This window comes from Erpetoichthys calabaricus, chromosome 5 (assembly GCF_900747795.2).
Source record: "Erpetoichthys calabaricus chromosome 5, fErpCal1.3, whole genome shotgun sequence".
NCBI lineage: Eukaryota > Metazoa > Chordata > Cladistia > Polypteriformes > Polypteridae > Erpetoichthys > Erpetoichthys calabaricus.
Window position 1 is genome coordinate 48,860,174 of NC_041398.2, and position 19,193 is coordinate 48,879,366.

The 19,193-nt window shown below is 37.4% G+C and overlaps 1 protein-coding gene across 1 annotated transcript in view; it reads right to left on the minus strand.

Moving 5' to 3' along the window:
• Positions 1–19,193, minus strand: part of LOC127527956 (uncharacterized) — a 35,467-nt gene that overhangs the window by 2,856 nt on the left and 13,418 nt on the right. Inside the window, exons 3-6 of the mRNA XM_051928362.1 lie at positions 16,124–16,319; positions 14,669–14,768; positions 5,996–8,129; positions 2,941–3,085 (exon numbers count right to left, since the gene is read on the minus strand). Of these exons, the coding sequence (XP_051784322.1) occupies positions 2,941–3,085; positions 5,996–8,129; positions 14,669–14,768; positions 16,124–16,319 (2,575 nt within the window). The remainder of the gene's footprint in view (positions 1–2,940; positions 3,086–5,995; positions 8,130–14,668; positions 14,769–16,123; positions 16,320–19,193) is intronic.

Below are 19,193 nucleotides of genomic sequence, written 5' to 3' on the forward strand. Positions count from 1 at the left end.
TCTGCTCCTGACTGAGGGGATGTGAGCAGGGGGGCTGTTCGCACACCTAGACGATACGGACGCTCGTCTAAAAATGCTTTCATGTTGCTCCCTTCTGTGCAGCTGCTTCGTGAAGCGACATGCTGCACGGTGCTTCGCATACTTAAAAGCTCGAAGGGCACGTATTGATTTTTGATTGTTTGTTTTTATCCATCTCTCTCTCTCTCTGCTCCTGATGGAGGGGGTGTGAGCTGCTGCCTTCAACTGCTTTGTGCCGCGGTGCTTCGCATACTTAAAAGCCAAACAGCCCTATTGATTTGTTTGCTTTTGTCTCTCTCTCTGACATTCTGTGCTCCTGACGCGCACTCTTTTGAAGAGGAAGATATGTTTGCATTCTTTTAATTGTGAGACGGAACTGTCATCTCTGTCTTGTCATGGAGCACAGTTTAAACTTTTGAAAAAGAGACAAATGTTTGTTTGCAGTGTTTGAATAAAGTTCCTGTCTCTCTACAACTTCCTGTGTTTCTGTGCAAATCTGTGACCCAAGCATGACAATATAAAAATAACCATATAAACATATGGTTTCTACTTCGCGGATTTTCACCTTTCGCGGGGGGTTCTGGAACGCAACCCCCGCGATCGAGGAGGGATTACTGTAAAAGAAAAAGATGGCATCGTGACTGACAATTGATCTGTGCTATACAGCTTATGGAGTTACTTCATGCTGGCTGCTTTGTGCACATGCTCTGGTATCGCAGGCTGCTCTGAAAATTCCAACAATTGCACACTTGCCTGGCCGGGTGAGGCATGTTGCAACTTTTTCCACCATAGCACTACAGTTAGCCATGTGTATAAAGAGAAGCAGCGTTTATTGGACCTACCAACACACAAACTTGTGACTGATAGCAGTTACGTGATGGAACAAAGCATTGGAAATGTTAAAAAGGCTCTTGGAAGTACAGCCAGTCAGACAGCCATCTCTCAGTGTGATTAGCATGCAGCACGCTTGTCTGCAACACATCCTCCACAGTTGCCCCCGTCATTTTTTTTTAAGGAACAACATTTATTTGTATAGCACATTTTCATACAAATGATGTAGCTCAAAGTGCTTTATAAGATGAAGTGACATGTGACTCATCACACAGGAATCTGTTACCCTAGAAGTTTAGCTGTCATAAGCTAGTACTACGCTGACCTGAGAGATGTGTCCGACACTTTGCTTAAGATCTTGATAAAGCCTAGGTACAATAACTTCACTCATTTGCTTTGTGGTTGGTATAGTATACCACAGTTCAAAAACCTGTATCATTTTGCTGAAAGCCCTCGTTTTCAACAATGGTGTACGGTCTCATATCTTTACAGATAAAAACTGCTACAAATTGTTATTATTTGGGCAAGAGGTTAATTAAACGGAAGGTTGGAGTTACCCATCGTCTCCAGAGTAGATTGTTTAGGCATTGCTTGTTTGCATGTCGACAGAGATTATGTTTATGGGTGATGTCAGGATAAATCATTTCTCAAATTTGTTGTGTTACAACAATACTTAATTTCTAAGCTGCACAGCTTACATATGGCTTTGCTTTTATGCAGTTGTTCTTTACTAACGCACTGTTTGAATTGGTAGGAAGCCCACACATCTGCTTTATGGGTCTAAGGTGCTGATTTCAGTGGAGGAGGACACGCCATATTATGCTGTCCTACCTGCAGCTGAACCCTTCTCATTCTATGTGAGGTAGTAAAGTGCTTTTTCTGTAGAAAGTCTTAATAGGTGCATAAGTGACATCTACTAAATAGGATGCCAAAAATGATGATAAACAAAAATCTAGAAATAGTAACTGAACAGGACAGAGATTAACAAGATCGATCTTGAGACTTTAAGAATCAATATTGAATCGTTTAAACGAAAAATGATGATGAATCTAAAAATCAATATTTTTACCCTGGCCTATTATAGGACAGTCATAAATCAAACAAATCAGAAGTCTTTAAATTGAAGAAGAATGCTGAATGTTACAGAAGAAGTCTATGCAAACGTAATGAAGAACATGTAAACCCCAAACATGTTAAGTAAGGTATCAGTTCAAGTCACAGTTTCACACAGATAGTCAAAGTACTCTGGCTATGGAGCTTTGTGGAAGAATCCTCACACAGACCAAAAAAGATAAAAAAGACACAGATGCACAGAACCAAACTTCTAGCATATCATGTTATAATTTACTTTATTTTGTCAAGGACAAATGATGCAATAAGTACTGTTTATGCACAATTACTGCATAAATGCATGCAATTTCAATTGAAACTGTTTGTTAAACAAGATGCCAAATTGTGTCACATTCATACATCGTAGAATAGACATAAAAAATAAAGTTTACAATAGTTTCAAGGAAAGGTTTGTAAATAAATAATGTACCACTGGTCTACCACTAGTGCACCTTTTTCTGTTGTCTTTATTGATGACATTTCAACCTTCTGTCAACCAACTTTACAGATCTGTCACAAACTGGTCCTAGAGTTGAACCTTTTCCATACAGTAACACATCCAACATATGTCAAAGTCAATTTGTCTGTTTACTGCTAAAATATCTAGGTATAGGCTAACTAACCTGGGGCTTATTTCTGTACAACATTCTCTTTATACAAGAACAATGGACCCACAGGTTTTTTTGTTTTTTTTAGCCGATGTGTTGCACTCTTCAATACGCCTTTAGAATTAACGGCAAATTTCTCATTTTTATTCCTCAGTTTTATACATGCTCCTTTGTGCTTTAGAATATACAGTGATGGTTAGCTTTGTGTTGGGTGGTCTGTTCAGGGTTCTGAGTAATATAAAAATGGTATGTAAAGTGGAATACAAAATACAGTTAATTTTATAGATTAATCATTTCAAGTTTTTTTTAGTGAGACTGAAACAAGACATTTCACATTCTTTTCTACACAGTATGTATTGAAAAATTCACTTACCTTCTGACTGCTGAGTGCATGTAGAGCCCTTTATTGTGCAAAGATCAGTTGGTGAAAACTCTGGTTCTCGAATTGGTCCTCTTGGTGCAAAAGGGGTAAGTATGGTGGATGGAGACTGGTCAATCCCCAAAGCACGAAGGTAATGCTGGCAATGAAAAAGAGAAAATAACTAGCCCAAAATTCTAAAAGCTCATAAAATTAAATGTAGTCATATCATAAATCACTTAAACACTGCTGTTTATCAATTTGCAATGTTACATTGAACCTTTGCTGGTACCAGAGTCACAAAAAGGTGCAATGGTTAAAAGATATTTACACCTGTAATAAAAAAGCAAACAGTATCTTTTTTGTAGCCTGTATCAACAAAAAAAAAAAAAAAATTTTTTTTTTAGTAATGCCTAGAAAAAAAAATTATTACAAATCTGACATAAAAATAAAAACCACAAAGTGTACTTATTAAGTCGAGACTTGAACAAGCCTCATTTTCCATTTGGGGCTCATTCAATTCCATGAACAAAAATTTTTTCTCAATTATTAACACTACAATTACCAAAGCCTACGAAAAAACTCATAAATATGTCCCACATTTAATACTTTTGCACCTCTCCGTCAGCGTCTTTTGTCTTTTAAATGTGTCGATAAGCAGCAAGTAGCCTGCTCTTACATCCCCCCAATGCCTCACAAGGTTTTCTCAGCTCAAGTCTTTTTACCTGCGTGTCAGTTGCTTAGAGTTGTATAGACTAGAGTAAATAGTATATCGTTATTTGGAACACATGCATTTCATGTGTGTTCCGTGTCTACAACAATCTACACATCGTTAAAACAGAAACTTTATGTTTTAGTAATAATTGACAAAATGTAGACATGAAGCATATAATGTGTGAAGCCTGAAGTCCAAATATCAAGTAAACACTTTCACAAAAGGTACAAGTATAACAAGACAAGTGCACTTTTATTTAAGAATATAACTACAGAAAAAGAACCCATGTTAGGGTGCGACACTGATGCGTCTTTAACACAACTGCTTTGATGGAGTAACGGTACGAGCTGCTGACTGGTAATCAAAGGGTCACGGGTTCGATCCCACACAACTCCGTTTCGAGAAGTGAACTGCTCTTATTCTTACTATTTTAGAATAAAAACATACATTTGATTTGAGTCTGTAACAGCCAGTGTAAATGTATGGATCTTGTAAAGGTTAGCGTTGTTTTTTTATTCAGTTTCATTCTCCCAGTTACGTTCACATTCCCCCCGATCCGACACTGCTGTTTTCACAAAAAGGTGCGCTATAGCAGAGGTGAACTCAAATGATGACGAGGGTTCTACATCGGAGAAAGAATGCACGTCGCACATCAGTCTTTTCAGCAATTGATCAAGAAATAATATATGGTCTACACTATCACAAATTAAATGTGTCTGGTATTGAGAATGCATGGGATGCTACATAGCAATCTACTGTATAGTCTGATTAAATGTAGAAGTGCATTATGGTTTTAAATTTGTACACTGCATAATTAAATGTTAACAGCATTATTCAAATTATACAAAAAAACCTTTCCTTTGAATTGCCCAGTTTGTTTGTAAATTTGTGAATGTCATACTTCAAACCCTGAAAACAATTCAGTATCAATATGATGTGTATTTAGGAGCAATTATATACTAGAACACACATCAGTATTATACAGTTATATGCAAACATACACTGCACATTTAGTAACTAAAAAAGTTGCACCTTATGCCCCAATGTCACTCTTGGTGAAGGAGTTTGCCCTCATCAGAATGTTTAATTGCACAATACAACTGGTCATACACATCAGTGACATTTTTAAAAAAGGCAACTTGTGCATAGATGCTATGAAATTATTTGTATTTTACACAGACAGCCTCTAATGAGCTTGCCAATGTTGTTAATCACACGTGAGCGAAGTCTACTGCGTCTACAATGTTTTGCAAGTCTAAAGTATTATACCTGGTGTCACGGGTACAACTCTGGATAAATCAAAATCAAATTGAAACAGCTGCACAGCAGTCAGGAATTTGCTGCAGCAGGTTGACTCTGCAATATGTGGCTTCAAATAATTGCATACAAGGATGTTCTTTACAATACTACAGTTTTCAGGAAATGCCAAAGGGTCTGTACTGTCCTTTAATGATATTTATTACAGACAATTTGAGTTCCTTCATTTATTGCATTTTCAAGAAATGGCACACCATTGATGATTCAACAGTGTTGTTAAGAGCAAACTCTTTTTTATCACTGAATGTAACTACAAACATCTTTATGGAAACCAACAATAAAACACCAGACTATACTTGCCAGTTTTTAAAACGAGTATTTCTATTTTATTGGCAGATTCTCAAAAATATCTTGTACTTTTAATATCTTAATAGTGGAAAAAAAACTTTAAAATAAAACAGACCTTTTAATTAATTATTGCACAATTCAAGTTATTTAATGTGTTACTCTTCATTACTATATAATATACAAATACTGTCATTCCTTATTAAAATTTACAAGGGTCTTTCTTTCAAAATCAGTATTTGGGCTGGTGGTTTAAAAGATGTAAGGAGTTTGTGAGCTCCTACTTTAATTTTAAGAAAAGAATCTCGCCAAAGTTGATCCTACAATGGCTTAAAGTGTGGCATGTTTATTGTACGCGGTTCTGTGCTAATTTGTGTTTAGAGGTTTATCAAGTTTGAATTGGTATGTTTCAGAAGTGATGATTTAAATATTAAGTAAAAAATCTTTTGAACCTATATTTATTATTGCATCTCTTTTCCCTGGCAAAAAAAGAGCAATGGGAACAAATAAAGTAATAATTTAAATGTATCATATTATTAATAATTGCGGTTTTCAATGGGTAGATCAGGTCATAACGTTTTACAATTGTGCATTAAACCTTTACAGAATTAGGCAACATTAAATAGGCTTAAAAATCATTGGAACCTTTTAAATTTTAACGTAACTTTGACTGAATGAAAAATTATGATTAAAGTTATGATTGAATACAGAGAGATTAATTTTCACTTTATCATATGGCAAATTGCTACTTACGGGAATTCTTTCTTCAATATTAAATTCTACATTCTTTACTGGTGTTGATGGGTTGGTTACACAATGAGAAGCATAACTATCAGCTTGCAAATTATTTGGAGGTGAAACTGCAGAGACGTCATAAGAGGCATGAAGATTGTTGACATCTTTAGAGTTTGCATCCTGGAAACTGACAAAGGTACCAACAGTTTCATTTGGAGACTCATCACTAAATCTGTCAGCTGGGCCACCTTCACAATGATGGTGTTCACGTTCCACAGACTGCAACAGTTTATCCAAATTGCAGTTGGCACTATCTGAACTAAGGATATTGCTTTTAACCAAATTACCATGGTCCTTGTCACTTTCCCTTTTCTCTACTGCTTTCACCTGAGAATTTTCTTTTCCACAGCTATTTAGAACTCGAGTTAAAACAATATTATCAGGGAGATATTTTGTTATTTTCTCTGCCCCTTCTATGCTTTGACAAGGCGCATCATCCTGTGTTTGATCTAGAGCTAGTAGCTCCTCTTTGATTGAAGTGCAAGACCAAGACCTGGCTAAAGGTGAATTTGTCAAACTTTCCTTGTTTTCCAGAAAATCTGTAGCTGGAGACAAATTTCCACAAAATGAAGAAGCAAGGCTCTTCTTAGGGCTCTTACTGTTGGCACTGGTTGATTGTGACAAGGATTTAGTGCTATTCTTTCTGGACAACAGCTGGTTTAATGAATCAGCAATTGCACTGTAGGCCTTTTGCCTTGGTGAGACACCTCTGAAGCCACGCAAAGCCAGGTTATCAAATTCTGTTTTACTGGTTGGAAAAGTCATATTCCATGCTCCCACCTTTTCCATATAGTTAAGCGCAGGTAGTGATTGAATCCTTTTGTTTACAAATTGAGATTGTTCATTTGAACATTTTCCAGTGGAAGAGCTATTAGTCTCAGGTGCGGGTTCAGGTAATTCTTTACCTGTAGAGGAATTAAGCAATGCCTTGGGTGTGATATCCAGGGAAGTACTAGTTGACAAAAAAAGCATTTCTTGTTTTGATTGAATTGGACTTAGTTTATCCAAAGAACATTCTTTTTTTGATTGAATAGTTGTCACTTTACTCAAATTATTTTGTACAATAGATTTAGGTGCACCTAAGAACATTCCAGGAGTTGACTGAGAAATGGGTTTTAAAGGTAAACCAAAAACAGATGAATCCACATTAGTTTGATGAGCAGATGATGATAGCTCACCCTCTTTAAAACCTCTTTCAACACTACAATCCAAAGAACCTTTGCTAAGATCCGTTGGGAATTCTATAACTGTGCTGGCTCTCCCACTGTATGTGCCATGGGAATCCACATCAACCTTATTTTCATTGGATTTTGTACTTTCCTGTGTGGCAGTCACATGGGATTCAACAGATGCATTAGAAGCATTCAATTCATTTTTCTCTTTTTGCTCATCAGAGGAATCAACAGATGGTACAACATTTCCCACTACAGGTTGGTCTCTTATGTTGTCAGAGAGCTCAGATGAGGGGAATGTAAATCCTTGTGCTACCGAGTTTGCTATAGTGTCACTTATAACATTGGGAGATGCAAGTCTGTCATTGTCCAAAGGGACTGTTTCATATTTTTCAAGATTTCTACTAGGTAACTCTGCATGAGAAGAGCTTGTAGAAACAGATGAACAAGTTCCACTACTCGATACTCCAACTTCTTTTTCCAGCAATTCAAGCAAGAGTGGAACAGGAATGTCACTGTCTAAAAAAGATGCATTGTCTGCCATTGACGCCTTAGACAGCTTTTCACGCAGTGCTTGATCATTGCTCTCTGATTTTTGACCACCTTTTTCTTCATGAACTTGGGATTCTGCACAGTTGGAACATTCTTCTTGCCCTACCAGGGGCAACTCACATTCTTCCCTTAATTCTCTTTCTACTTGTTCTTCAAGGACAGATCTGTGAGAGAAGTGGTGCTGAGGTAGTATTATGTTTATATTGTTATCATCAGGGTCAAATGTGCTCATCACTAAGGGATATTGGGAAAGGGGCCCACTGCTGATAGAGTCTGAGAAGACCTCAGTTGTTGCAAGTTGTAATGCAGGATTGAGCTGGAGGGGTCTTGGAAACTCTTCTGTCATATAAGAGTTGTCTGGATGTGGCCTAGAAAAATAAATTCAGACATAAAATTTTGATAATTTCCAAAGTATTTTTCATGAACTGCAATCATCAACAGTGAAATAAGATCAGAAAAAACTACAATTCAAAGATCAATTTTCACTCATTTATAGTCAAATAAGATGCACTACTAACAAAATACATCTTGGACACACGTAAAGCTATAACTTGCTTTTTTAACAAAAATAAAACAAAAACTACAGTAGAAAATCATTTGTCTAGTTCTCATTGAATAAGCATAAATCAAATACATCATATTACACAGAATTTAATCATCTATTTTGTGGTTATTTGTTCATCAGAAAATATTTTGTAAAGAAAAAGTAAAATAATGGGATAGGTCGCTCTGTATGTACCTCAGAGAACACAAAAATGAAGATTTTTGAGGAAGTTAATTCAATAAGAAGAGAAGCATGATTATGCTCTCCATGCGAGACAAAATTCTGTGTTTTAAGCATTTTGACACTTTTCATGTAGCCAGCTTACAATCATTCTGTATTTTATCTGTACTGGAATGAACATCATTCTCAATTTGAAATTGTGAGACCAATTATACCACAGTTTAGAAAAGGTGATGCCCCATAGACTACAGTGAACATAAAAGGCTACCTTGAGTAATATTAGTGCAAACTCACTAAATGCAATGGATTTTCCTGTTTCATAGCTATTGTTATTTTTCTTTATTTTCATTTAACATGTCAGTGGCCATTCAGCACAGTGTTTGGGTCCTTAAACAAAACTGCACTCTAGGTGGCACTGTGTACACTTAAAGTGGGCAACAGCAATAAGCTAGTTCCAGAGTTATACAGTATGTCCTTTTAACACTACAACGTTTTTCGTAGGCTTCAGAGATTCTAATGCCCGGGCCACCTTAAATTCCTTCGCATCTCTACTCATAATGGTAAATGCGAGGAAGACCCGGGATCGAACCTGCAACCTCTTGATTTAGAGAGAGCTGTTTTTACCTCTACACCAGCCATGCAATTGATATTTGGGCTTCAGTTTTTACATGTTGACAGCAACATGTAAATTGAATACTTTCTTTATCTTTGGTTATATTCTTGAATAAAGGCACACTTGTTTTGTTATACCTTTTGTGAAAGTGTTTATTTGATATTTGGATTTCAGTCTTCACACATTATACACTTCATGTCAGCATTTTGTCATTATTATAACATGAAAAAGTTTCTGTTTTTAGTTATGTATTCAACATTTCTTGACTCGCATATCCTATCATCCTAAATTTATCCAGATCGCTTTAGACACGGAACACACATGAAATGCATGTATTCCAAATAATTATATATTATTTACCCGCTACAACTCTAAGAACCTCACACTCAGATAAACAGACTTGTGCTGATCGACACATGTGTAAAACAAAGATACTGATGGAGAGGTGTGAAGGAATTTAAGGTGACACGACACGTTATTATTTGAAAACTAACAGTAATAAATTGGGGGTGTGGTGAACATGACAGAGAATAAAACTGAAAAAAAAGCTATCTTTTATAAGTAGTAAAAATTTACTACTACTGTTAAAGATTCAAATCATATGTATATTTTTATTATATAGTAGTAGTAATAACAGCAGCTCACTACTCAAAACGAGAATAACCTAGACTCATACTCATAACCTGTTGATTACAAGGCAATAGTTTTTACCTCTGCACCAGCCAAACAGACACATCAGCTGATATTTAGGTTTGGATTTTTACTCATTGACAGCAACATGTAAATGGAATGATTTTTTTGGGGTATATTCTTGAATAAAAGCACACTGTTATACCTTTTGTGAAAGTGTTTATTTAATATGTGGACTTCAATCTTCATACATTAAACACTTCAGGTCTGCATTTTCTCATTATTACAGTAAGATGAGAAATTTTGTTTTAGTTATGTGTTCAACATTTCTTGCCTCAAACTTCCTGTTATCCTACATTTGCCCAGATCGTTGTAGACACGGAACATATATGAATTGTATGTATTCTAATCAATTATATATTATTTACCCTATGCAATTCTAGACACCCTACACCCAGACAAAGAGATTTCTGAGCGTCTGAGTTGACTTCAGCTGTCTCCGTGAGTTAGCAGGCAGATAAAACAAAGATGCTGATGAGGAGGTGCGAAGCAATTTAGGGTGGCCCAGCATTGACTTTTTTCATATGCTTCAGGGATTCTAGTGTTAATATTTTTGGGGCATTTCAGTCAGTGACTGATTTTTCAAGTGTATGTAAAAACAGTCTTCTAATCGGCTGATGAATCTATATATATGAAATGCTAAGGTCTATCTTTATGTCACGCAATTACACGCAAACTACTGGTGCTAGAACTTTGTACTGAAACTTTTAAAAAATGTAGGTGAGGCAACCTTGGCAAACTGACCTCTGGTCGTGTGCTTCTTACGGCAAAGTGATTGGCAAATAAAATGACACAGTGGAAAGAAAAAGAAGACCACCAATATGTGTGGAGTCAAGCAAATCACTGAAGCCGATGACATGACAAAGAACATCACTGTAGGAAGAAGAGCAGCACCATCTGCTGATGTTCAAGAGTGAGATATAGAATGCAAGAACAACAAAGACAGAGAAAAGCATGTGATCGTCAAATATGTGTTCAGAATTCATAATGAATTGTGAGTTTTTATGTGTGAAAACAACTTGCAGGGAGCTTATTGTTCTTTATATCTAGTCTATTGTGGTGCCACACAACCTGCTCTCTAATGGAAAAAAATTCCAGTGAATTTGCATGAAACTTCAATATCAAAGATAAATCCACGATCACAGAACTATCAGAGATGGACACTTAATTATTACAGGTGAAGCTTCAATGCTCTCAGGTCTTGCATTGACATTTATTGCTTAAAAGACATTTCTGATGTAGACATATCTTTCGGTGACAAAGTTGTAATACTTTGGTACTTTGGTGGTGACTTTAGACAAGTCTCACCTGTTTGCCATGGAAATAGAACTTCAGTTATATCAGCCTGCATTTAAAACAATCCTATCTGAAATTAAGTTTAGTTTAAATTAACCACAAATGTGAGAGCAGACCCCCTGAAAAATTTGACTGCGGAATTTTTGCTTCAATTGGGTAATGGTGAAATTAACATAAGCTTACAAATAAGTGACACTGCTGTGTTCATTCCATGCATCTGCATCCTTGAATATGTTGAAGGAGAGGATAACCTTTTGCATTTAATTATAGCCACATTTGGGTCATCTATTAAACATGAATTAGTTCACGATGAAGCAACATCAGCCTTGCCCTAGGGACAATAACTGTTTTGACATTCACACACAACATATGCAAACTACAGGAAGGCAAAGCAAAGACATACTTTAGATCAGTTAGTATTACTTATGAAGATGATAATGATAAATTTAACTTCCTCATTGAATTCATTAACTCATTGTTCCTTTTTTAAGAATAAGCTTGCAGGTGTCAATCATCACGGTTCTTAGAAACCTTAATGGCAATAAAGGAATGGTAAGCAATCCTCCTTCAAAACATAATTTAAGTTGAGGTCCTCACAAAGATCTTTCATTGGTGAAAGATTTTTTTTTAACCTCACACGAATCTGTTTACTGAAGACCAAACAACGCCTTTTAAAATTAAAAGAAGGCAATTTCCCATTCACCTGCCCTTTGCAATGACCATTTATAAAACTTAAGGACAAACATTTAAAAAAGAACTGGTGTTTTTTTTTTTCTCATGGACTACTCAAGGTACCGCTTTCAAGGGTTTCTAGATATGAAGACATTAAAGTAATGATAAAAGACACCTTTCTTGAAGGAAAGATCAAAGAGCATTTTTATACAAATAATGTGATACATAAATAATTTTTTTGTAAATATTTCAGTGTTGTGTTTTCTTAAGCTTTCGTATTTTTAGATCTACTACTTGCAACATACTCTTTTATATGGTGTAAAGTTCATGTGTTATTTCATGTTTGTATTTTTCTTTTTTTCAATGAAACAATTCTTTCATTTTTAACTTCCGCTGTCCCCATAAGACTATTTTCAGCTTACTCCTTATGAGCCACCACAAGTAATAAAGTATATTATAACTAGAGTAGCTGAAAGAGATAACTATTTAGAAAGCATACAAAGTATGAACAACTCTTTATGTTTAACACACATTTATATTTGAACTTTCTTTTAGGACCATAGTTTTATGTTTTATTAGTGAAACATTACATTCTATAAAATTTATTTGATTTATTTAAAATAAAATGAATATTCTTAAGCATTCGGAACTACTGTATTTATTATTTATAAAACAGGAGGAGCACCCAGTGCTGCATAGCATGGGTACATCAACTACATATCCAAACACATAGCATATGGTGTGCCTCTGTACAACGAAGCAAACTGTGCATAATTTTGCAGAGATACTTTAAAAGGTATGAAACTGCACTCCGGACAAAAACACAAACACAAATGCACTTTCTGCTCTATAGAGTAGATAACAGTATACATGCAAAACAGTAACAGAGTAATGAGGCAATACCACATACAGTATTTTAAAGCAGTACCCTTGTTTTGGAATGCTATTTTCAAATTTTAAACTGAAATTACTGCTCAAGAAATGGACAGATGCTTGAGATGACCCAAATGTGGATTTACTTCTGAAGACAATGCTTTTTTTTGCCCAAAAAGTGGTAAAGTAGAATGGTATCTTAGCTAAAATTTGAAGTCACTATGCTAAAAAGTGTTAACTTCAACAGCGACAGCTACCAGCAGTATAAGAAAGCAAAACAAGATCAGCCACTATCAAGTACAGCTCACTATGATAATTGAGCCTGGAACAGGGGAGAGTCCCGAGGCTTTGGAAAACATCTTGTATCACCCCAGTCCCAAAGGTATCACGTCCTAGTGAGCTGAATGACTTTCGGCCTGTTGCTCTGACATCACATGTGATGAAGACCATGGAGAGGCTGCTGCTTCACCACCTTAGGCCACAGGTTCAACACGCCCTTGACCCTCTGCAGTTTGCATATCAGGAGAAGGTGGGAGCGGAAGATGCCATCATCTATATGCTACACCGATCCCTCTCTCACTTGGACAGAGGCAGTGGTGCTGTAAGAATTATGTTTCTAGACTTCTCTAGCACCTTCAACACAATCCAACCTCTGCTCCTTAGGGACAAGCTGACAGAGATGGGATTAGATTCATACCTAGTGGCATGGATCGTGGACTATCTTAAAGACAGACCTCAGTATGTGCGTCTTGGGAACTGCACGTCTGACATTGTGGTCAGCAACACAGGAGCGCCACAAGGGACTGTACTTTCTCCGGTCCTGTTCAGCCTATATACATCGGACTTCCAATACAACTCGGAGTCCTGCCATGTGCAAAAGTTCGCTGATGACACTGCTATCGTGGGCTGTATCAGGAATGGGCTGGAGGAGGAGTATAGGGACCTAATCAATGACTTTGTTAAATGGTGCGACTCAAACCACCTACACCTGAACACCAGCAAAACCAAGGAGCTGGTGGTGGATTTTAGGAGGCCCAGACCCCTCATAGACCCAGTGATCATCAAAGGTGACTGTGTGCAGATGGTGCAGACCTATAAATATCTGGGAGTGCAGCTGGATGATAAATTAGACTGGACTGCCAATACTGATGCGCTGTGCAAGAAAGGACAAAGCCGGTTATACTTCCTTAGAAGGCTGGCTTCCTTCAACATCTGCAATAAGATGCTGCAGATGTTCTATCAAACAGTTGTGGCGAGCGCCCTCTTCTACGCAGTGGTGTGCTGGGGAGGCAGCATTAAGAGGAAAGACGCCTCACGCCTGGACAAACTGGTGAGGAAGGCAGGCTCTATTGTTGGCATGGAGCTGGACAGTTTAACATCTGTGGCAGAGCGAAGGGCGCTCAGCAGGCTCCTATCAATTATGGAGAATCCACTGCATCCACTAAATAATGTCATCTCCAGACAGAAGAGCAGCTTCAGCGACAGACTGCTGTCACTGTCCTGCTCCACAGACAGATTGAGGAGATCGTTCCTCCCCCAAACTATGCGACTCTTTAATTCCACCAGGGGGGGTAAACGTTAATATTTAACATTATACATAGTTATTGTCTGTTTTTTTTCACCTGTATTATTATCATTCTTTAATTTAATATTATTTATTGTATCAGTATGCTGCTGCTGAAGAATGTGAATTTCCCATTGGGATTAATAAAGTATCTATCTATCTATCTATCTAGAGACAATATACAATACAACGAAATAGGGATTCAAAAGGTTTCAACCAAATTTCAGCAACAAGATAGAAAGACACAGCTGAGTAAAACTAAAAAGGAAACAAATTTGTTATGAAAGGAGCAGTGGATCAGTAAGACATCAAACAGGAATTCAAGATCTGAAAAACATCTGCCTTTAGGTTTAACATGACAATGAAGTGGCTTGAGGTTAGCAGAAATATTAAGTTAAGAGATATATGCAGAGATCAAATTGCATTTTCTGAATAAGAACCAAAGGAGTATAAAACGTACACAACGTGCAGTTACCTTAAAGGGGCAAATTCAAGGTTTGTCTGTTCAAATAAGGTCCCATCACTATATTGAGTCAGGAGTGGAAGAGCAGGAGACAAAAAACTGTCCTGATAATCTGCAAAGGATGAAATTTACATTTTATTTGGATACGTGCACATATTGCATATGAAGCAATTTCTTTAGAGTTGTTTTTATAAGATAAATATATGGAACACCCATTTACTTATACTGTATCTACAAAAATTTTTGACAAAGACAAATGACTGTTGTGCTCCATGTAACTATTTAAACAGATTACAACACAACAAAATACCATTCCCAAACCCATTAACTCGAATTCAAGGGTGGTGGTGCGTGGCAGAGCCTATCCAGTCAGCATCAGGTGCAATGTAGGAAACAATGGTGGACATGGCTTCAGCCTACTGCATTGCCCTCTTATATACATGGGTCCATTTTAAAACACCAAATAACATCATACACCCATAGACACAAGGAACTATCATACAGGGACCTCATTACTGAAATTAAAAATTAGGGTTTTGAAAGGAAATTACACTTGCAAATACCGACTTTAAAAAAAGCTAACTCACTATACCGGTATAATAATGGAATAACATTAAATTGTGATCACAACCTTGACCTAGAAACAAACAATTTAACAAAATAAAGAAGTATTTTAATGGGTAGTTAAAATACCCAGCACCTTTAAGCGTGGCTCCAGTATTTTTGTATTGTTCTTTGTTTGGCGGCTCCATTTAAACCAGTTTGTCATGGGCAATCTGTCAAAAATATCTAGCTCTAAGCAGCATAGCTCTAAGTATCATTAATTAACACAAGGTCCTAAGAAACCAAATTCATGAGTGGTGGTAGATTCAACAATGATATTGATCAAAGCCTCAGTACAGTACTACAGGTTCTGAAAACTTTGTTCTAACCAATGTTGGTGAAAGAGAAGCTAAGTCCACGGGTGAGCTTTTGATTTATCTCAGTCTGCATCTCCATCTTCACCTATTGTCATAAATTTATTGTTAGTGAACAAAAGAATGAGACTGCAAATACAAGCATACAAAATGTGTTTCTTCAGAGATGTTGGACTCAATTCCTTTGGCAGGGTAAAGAGCTCAGCAGTAAATGAGGATCTTGGAGTACAACAACGCTGCTTCTCAGAATGGAGTGTAGGTGATTTTTGAATGTATTGAAGTGGTCTCTTAGGTGTTACCATGGAATCTGTATTGGGCACAGACAACTGTTGAAAGACCTAGGTCACACTGGATCACTCAGCTGGCTTTTTTGTACCTGTAGACTGTTGCTGGAGACAGAGTCGCCTGTTCTATTTAGGTCTGTGGGATGCTACATTGAACTTCATTATGAAAATAAGTCAGTAAATAAAAGTGAGCTTATGGAGAAAAAAAAAAAACTTGTTAAACACACATTTTCCTTTATTCATGAAAATAACTTAACATTATTTACCAAGCTTTGGTGTAAACAATAGGTCTTTTCCTTTCATATATTCAGGTTCCTTAGTCATTGTTATAAAGCCTTCTTCCAGGCTTGGCAAATCATCTACCCCATATGTAGCTGTATGTTCAGAGGGCAAGGTCACAGAGGATCCTGGAAGCAACCCAAAATCCTCTTCTGATTGTAACTGGTACCATGGTTCCAAACCCTAAAAAATCAAATACAAACAAACATCCACAACTTGCAAACTTTGCAAAAGATGACCTGAGGCTTTAAAAAATAACAACAAGGAAACTATTGAAACTAAATGAAGTATAGGTTTGCCAGGTGTTGCAGAAGGGCCCCACTCTGGAGCCAGGCCTGGAGGTGGGGCTCGATGGCGAGCGCCTGGTGGCCGGGCCTGCACCCATGGGGCTCGGCCGGGCACAGCCCGAAGAGGCAACGTGGGTCCCCCTTCCCATGGGCTCACCACCTATGGGAGGGGCCAAGGAGGTCGGGTGCAGTGTGAGTTGGGTGGTGGCCGAAGGCGGGGACCTTGGCGGTCCGATCCTCGGCTACAGAAACTGGCTCTTGGGACATGGAATGTCACCTCTCTGAAGGGGAAGGAGCCTGAGCTAGTGCGCGAAGTTGAGAGGTTCCGGCTAGATATAGTTGGACTCACCTTGACGCACAGCTTGGACTCTGGAACCAATCTCCTTGAGAGGGGCTGGACTCTCTACCACTCTGGAGTTGCCCCCGGTGAGAGGCGCCGAGCAGGTGTGGGTATACTTATTGCCCCCCAACTTGGAGCCTGTACATTGGGGTTTACCCCGGTGGACGAGAGGGTAGCCTCCCTTCGCCTTCGGGTGGGGGGACGGGTCCTAACTGTTGTTTGTGCGTATGCACCGAACAGCAGTTCGGAGTACCCACCCTTTTTGGAGTCCCTGGAGGGGGTGCTAGAGGGCATACCTTCTGGGGACTCCCTCGTTCTGCTGGGAGACTTCAATGCTCACGTGGGCAATGACAGTGAGACCTGGAAGGGCGTGATTGGGAGGAATGGCCCCCCGATCTGAACCCGAGCGGTGTTTTGTTATTGGACTTCTGTGCTCGTCACGGATTGTCCATAACGAACACCATGTTCAAGCGAACCCGGGTCCCCAGGTCTCCCAACTGCGAGGCAGCAGCACTACCCATTGCGCCACCGTGCCGCCCCCAAATTAATACATTTTGTAAAAAACAAGAAGTGGCCTCAGTTTGTAATACTAGCCTTGTTTCATAATTTCTGGTTTAGCCTCCAGGTACAATTAAACCCACTTATAATTAAACCTTATTATACAAAGTAATAATGTTTTGTAACATGCTGCTATATGTACACATTAATACTGAAAAAATTAACTGAACAAGACCACCACAAATCTATCTGCTTTTAAACAAATTCATACAAATGTTCATAAATATGTGATGGACTAATAAAGGCACACTATGATGAATTTTTTTTTTTTTACAATTCACTGTATTCATATCCTTAATAAGAAAAAAATGTGTCAATTTATCTGCTTTTTTCATAATAATGGCACAGAGAGAGATCAAGCATGGCCTAGTAGCATGAGGCATACTGAGGTCTACAGAAAGTGGAGTGCAAGTGCCTTGAGCCCCATGAAGCACCAGGGAATGAATGTCTGACAATTGGAAACAACAAATACATAGCATGATCATATTACATTAAAGCTATCATCTGTAGCTCTGTAACTTGTACAATGTGATTGGTGCTTGCTCTATCTGATACATTCTGCATGTTTACATCAATTATTGTTTGTAAGTTGATAATTTTTTTTTTAGTGATATTTAATGATTTTTATAGTAATTGCTGGAACAAAAATTTATATCTTCTGTGTCAATGCACAATGTCCTGTTTTGTTACTGCAAGTTTCTGTAATAGTAAGACTAGCAATAAATGCTTGTTTGTTTGTCATGATTAGAACTCTCATTCTCTTTGTAATAATTTCTTATCATTATCCTTCATTACAGCAGTTAGCCTCTGTTTTAAATCTACTTTGTTACTTTACTAGAGTATGTTTTGAGAATATCTCTGCTTTAATTTGAAAATAACATTTTCTGTCTACTTTCAATTTTATTTAACTACATTTTCAACTGCAAATGTCTATTTTTACTCTTATCCTTATTTAAAGACACTTTTGTTACTGCAATATTAAACCAGTAAACAAAAGTGTGACATAAATACAATGCTTTACTCAGTCAGCCACTTAAAATACACCTTTTCCAGGTAGCATACTCCCCAGTGTACTACATGCTGCATGCCACTACTTTAAGCTGCTGTTACTTTAGTGATTAGAACAAGAAACCTATAGTTCTAGTTTTATATGTGCAATATCACAATAAAGATGGATGGATCTGCAGGTGACTCTGTCACAGTCCTGTCTTCTTTAAACTCAGTTAAAGATGACAAACAACAATTTCTTGGGAAAACAAAAAGGCTTTACTTAAAAGACCTTTTTAATTTTCAGTGAATGAAAGACTTCTTGTACCGCATGAAATATGTTTTGTCAAGTGAAATACTGGTTTTCAGAAACTCTTGATCAAACCTCCAAAAACAGAGAGGTAAGTGTTAGCAAAAGTTGAGAGTGCATTAGAAATTTCATGCTACCACACTAAAAACTGTGTCAGAAAAGCATGTGTTGTACAGGCATGAAGACTACTTTGACATTCTATTCAGCGCGGTATAATGCAATCTTGGACGCAGCCATTAAGGTATATTAGCTACATACAATTAAACAGGTGACCAAAGTGTCCTAGCCCTCCCTAACAGATGCACTATGTTACTAAAATAATTCTCAAATAAAAAGGTATTATTTTCCTCAAAAAAGTTTTTAAGGCCACACCTAATGCACATATGTATGAAAATGAAAATTAATTGCACCCTTCCCTAAGCAGCTCCCTATTCCATATTGCCTATCTTTAGAGAAGTATAGACATGATACTCTAGGTGGGCCTTAGAAACTGAAGAGTGAATGGAAAGAACAACCTGGTATGTTTGTACAGTTATATTACAACGTATATTGTGGTTAGTTTTTTTCTTTAATTT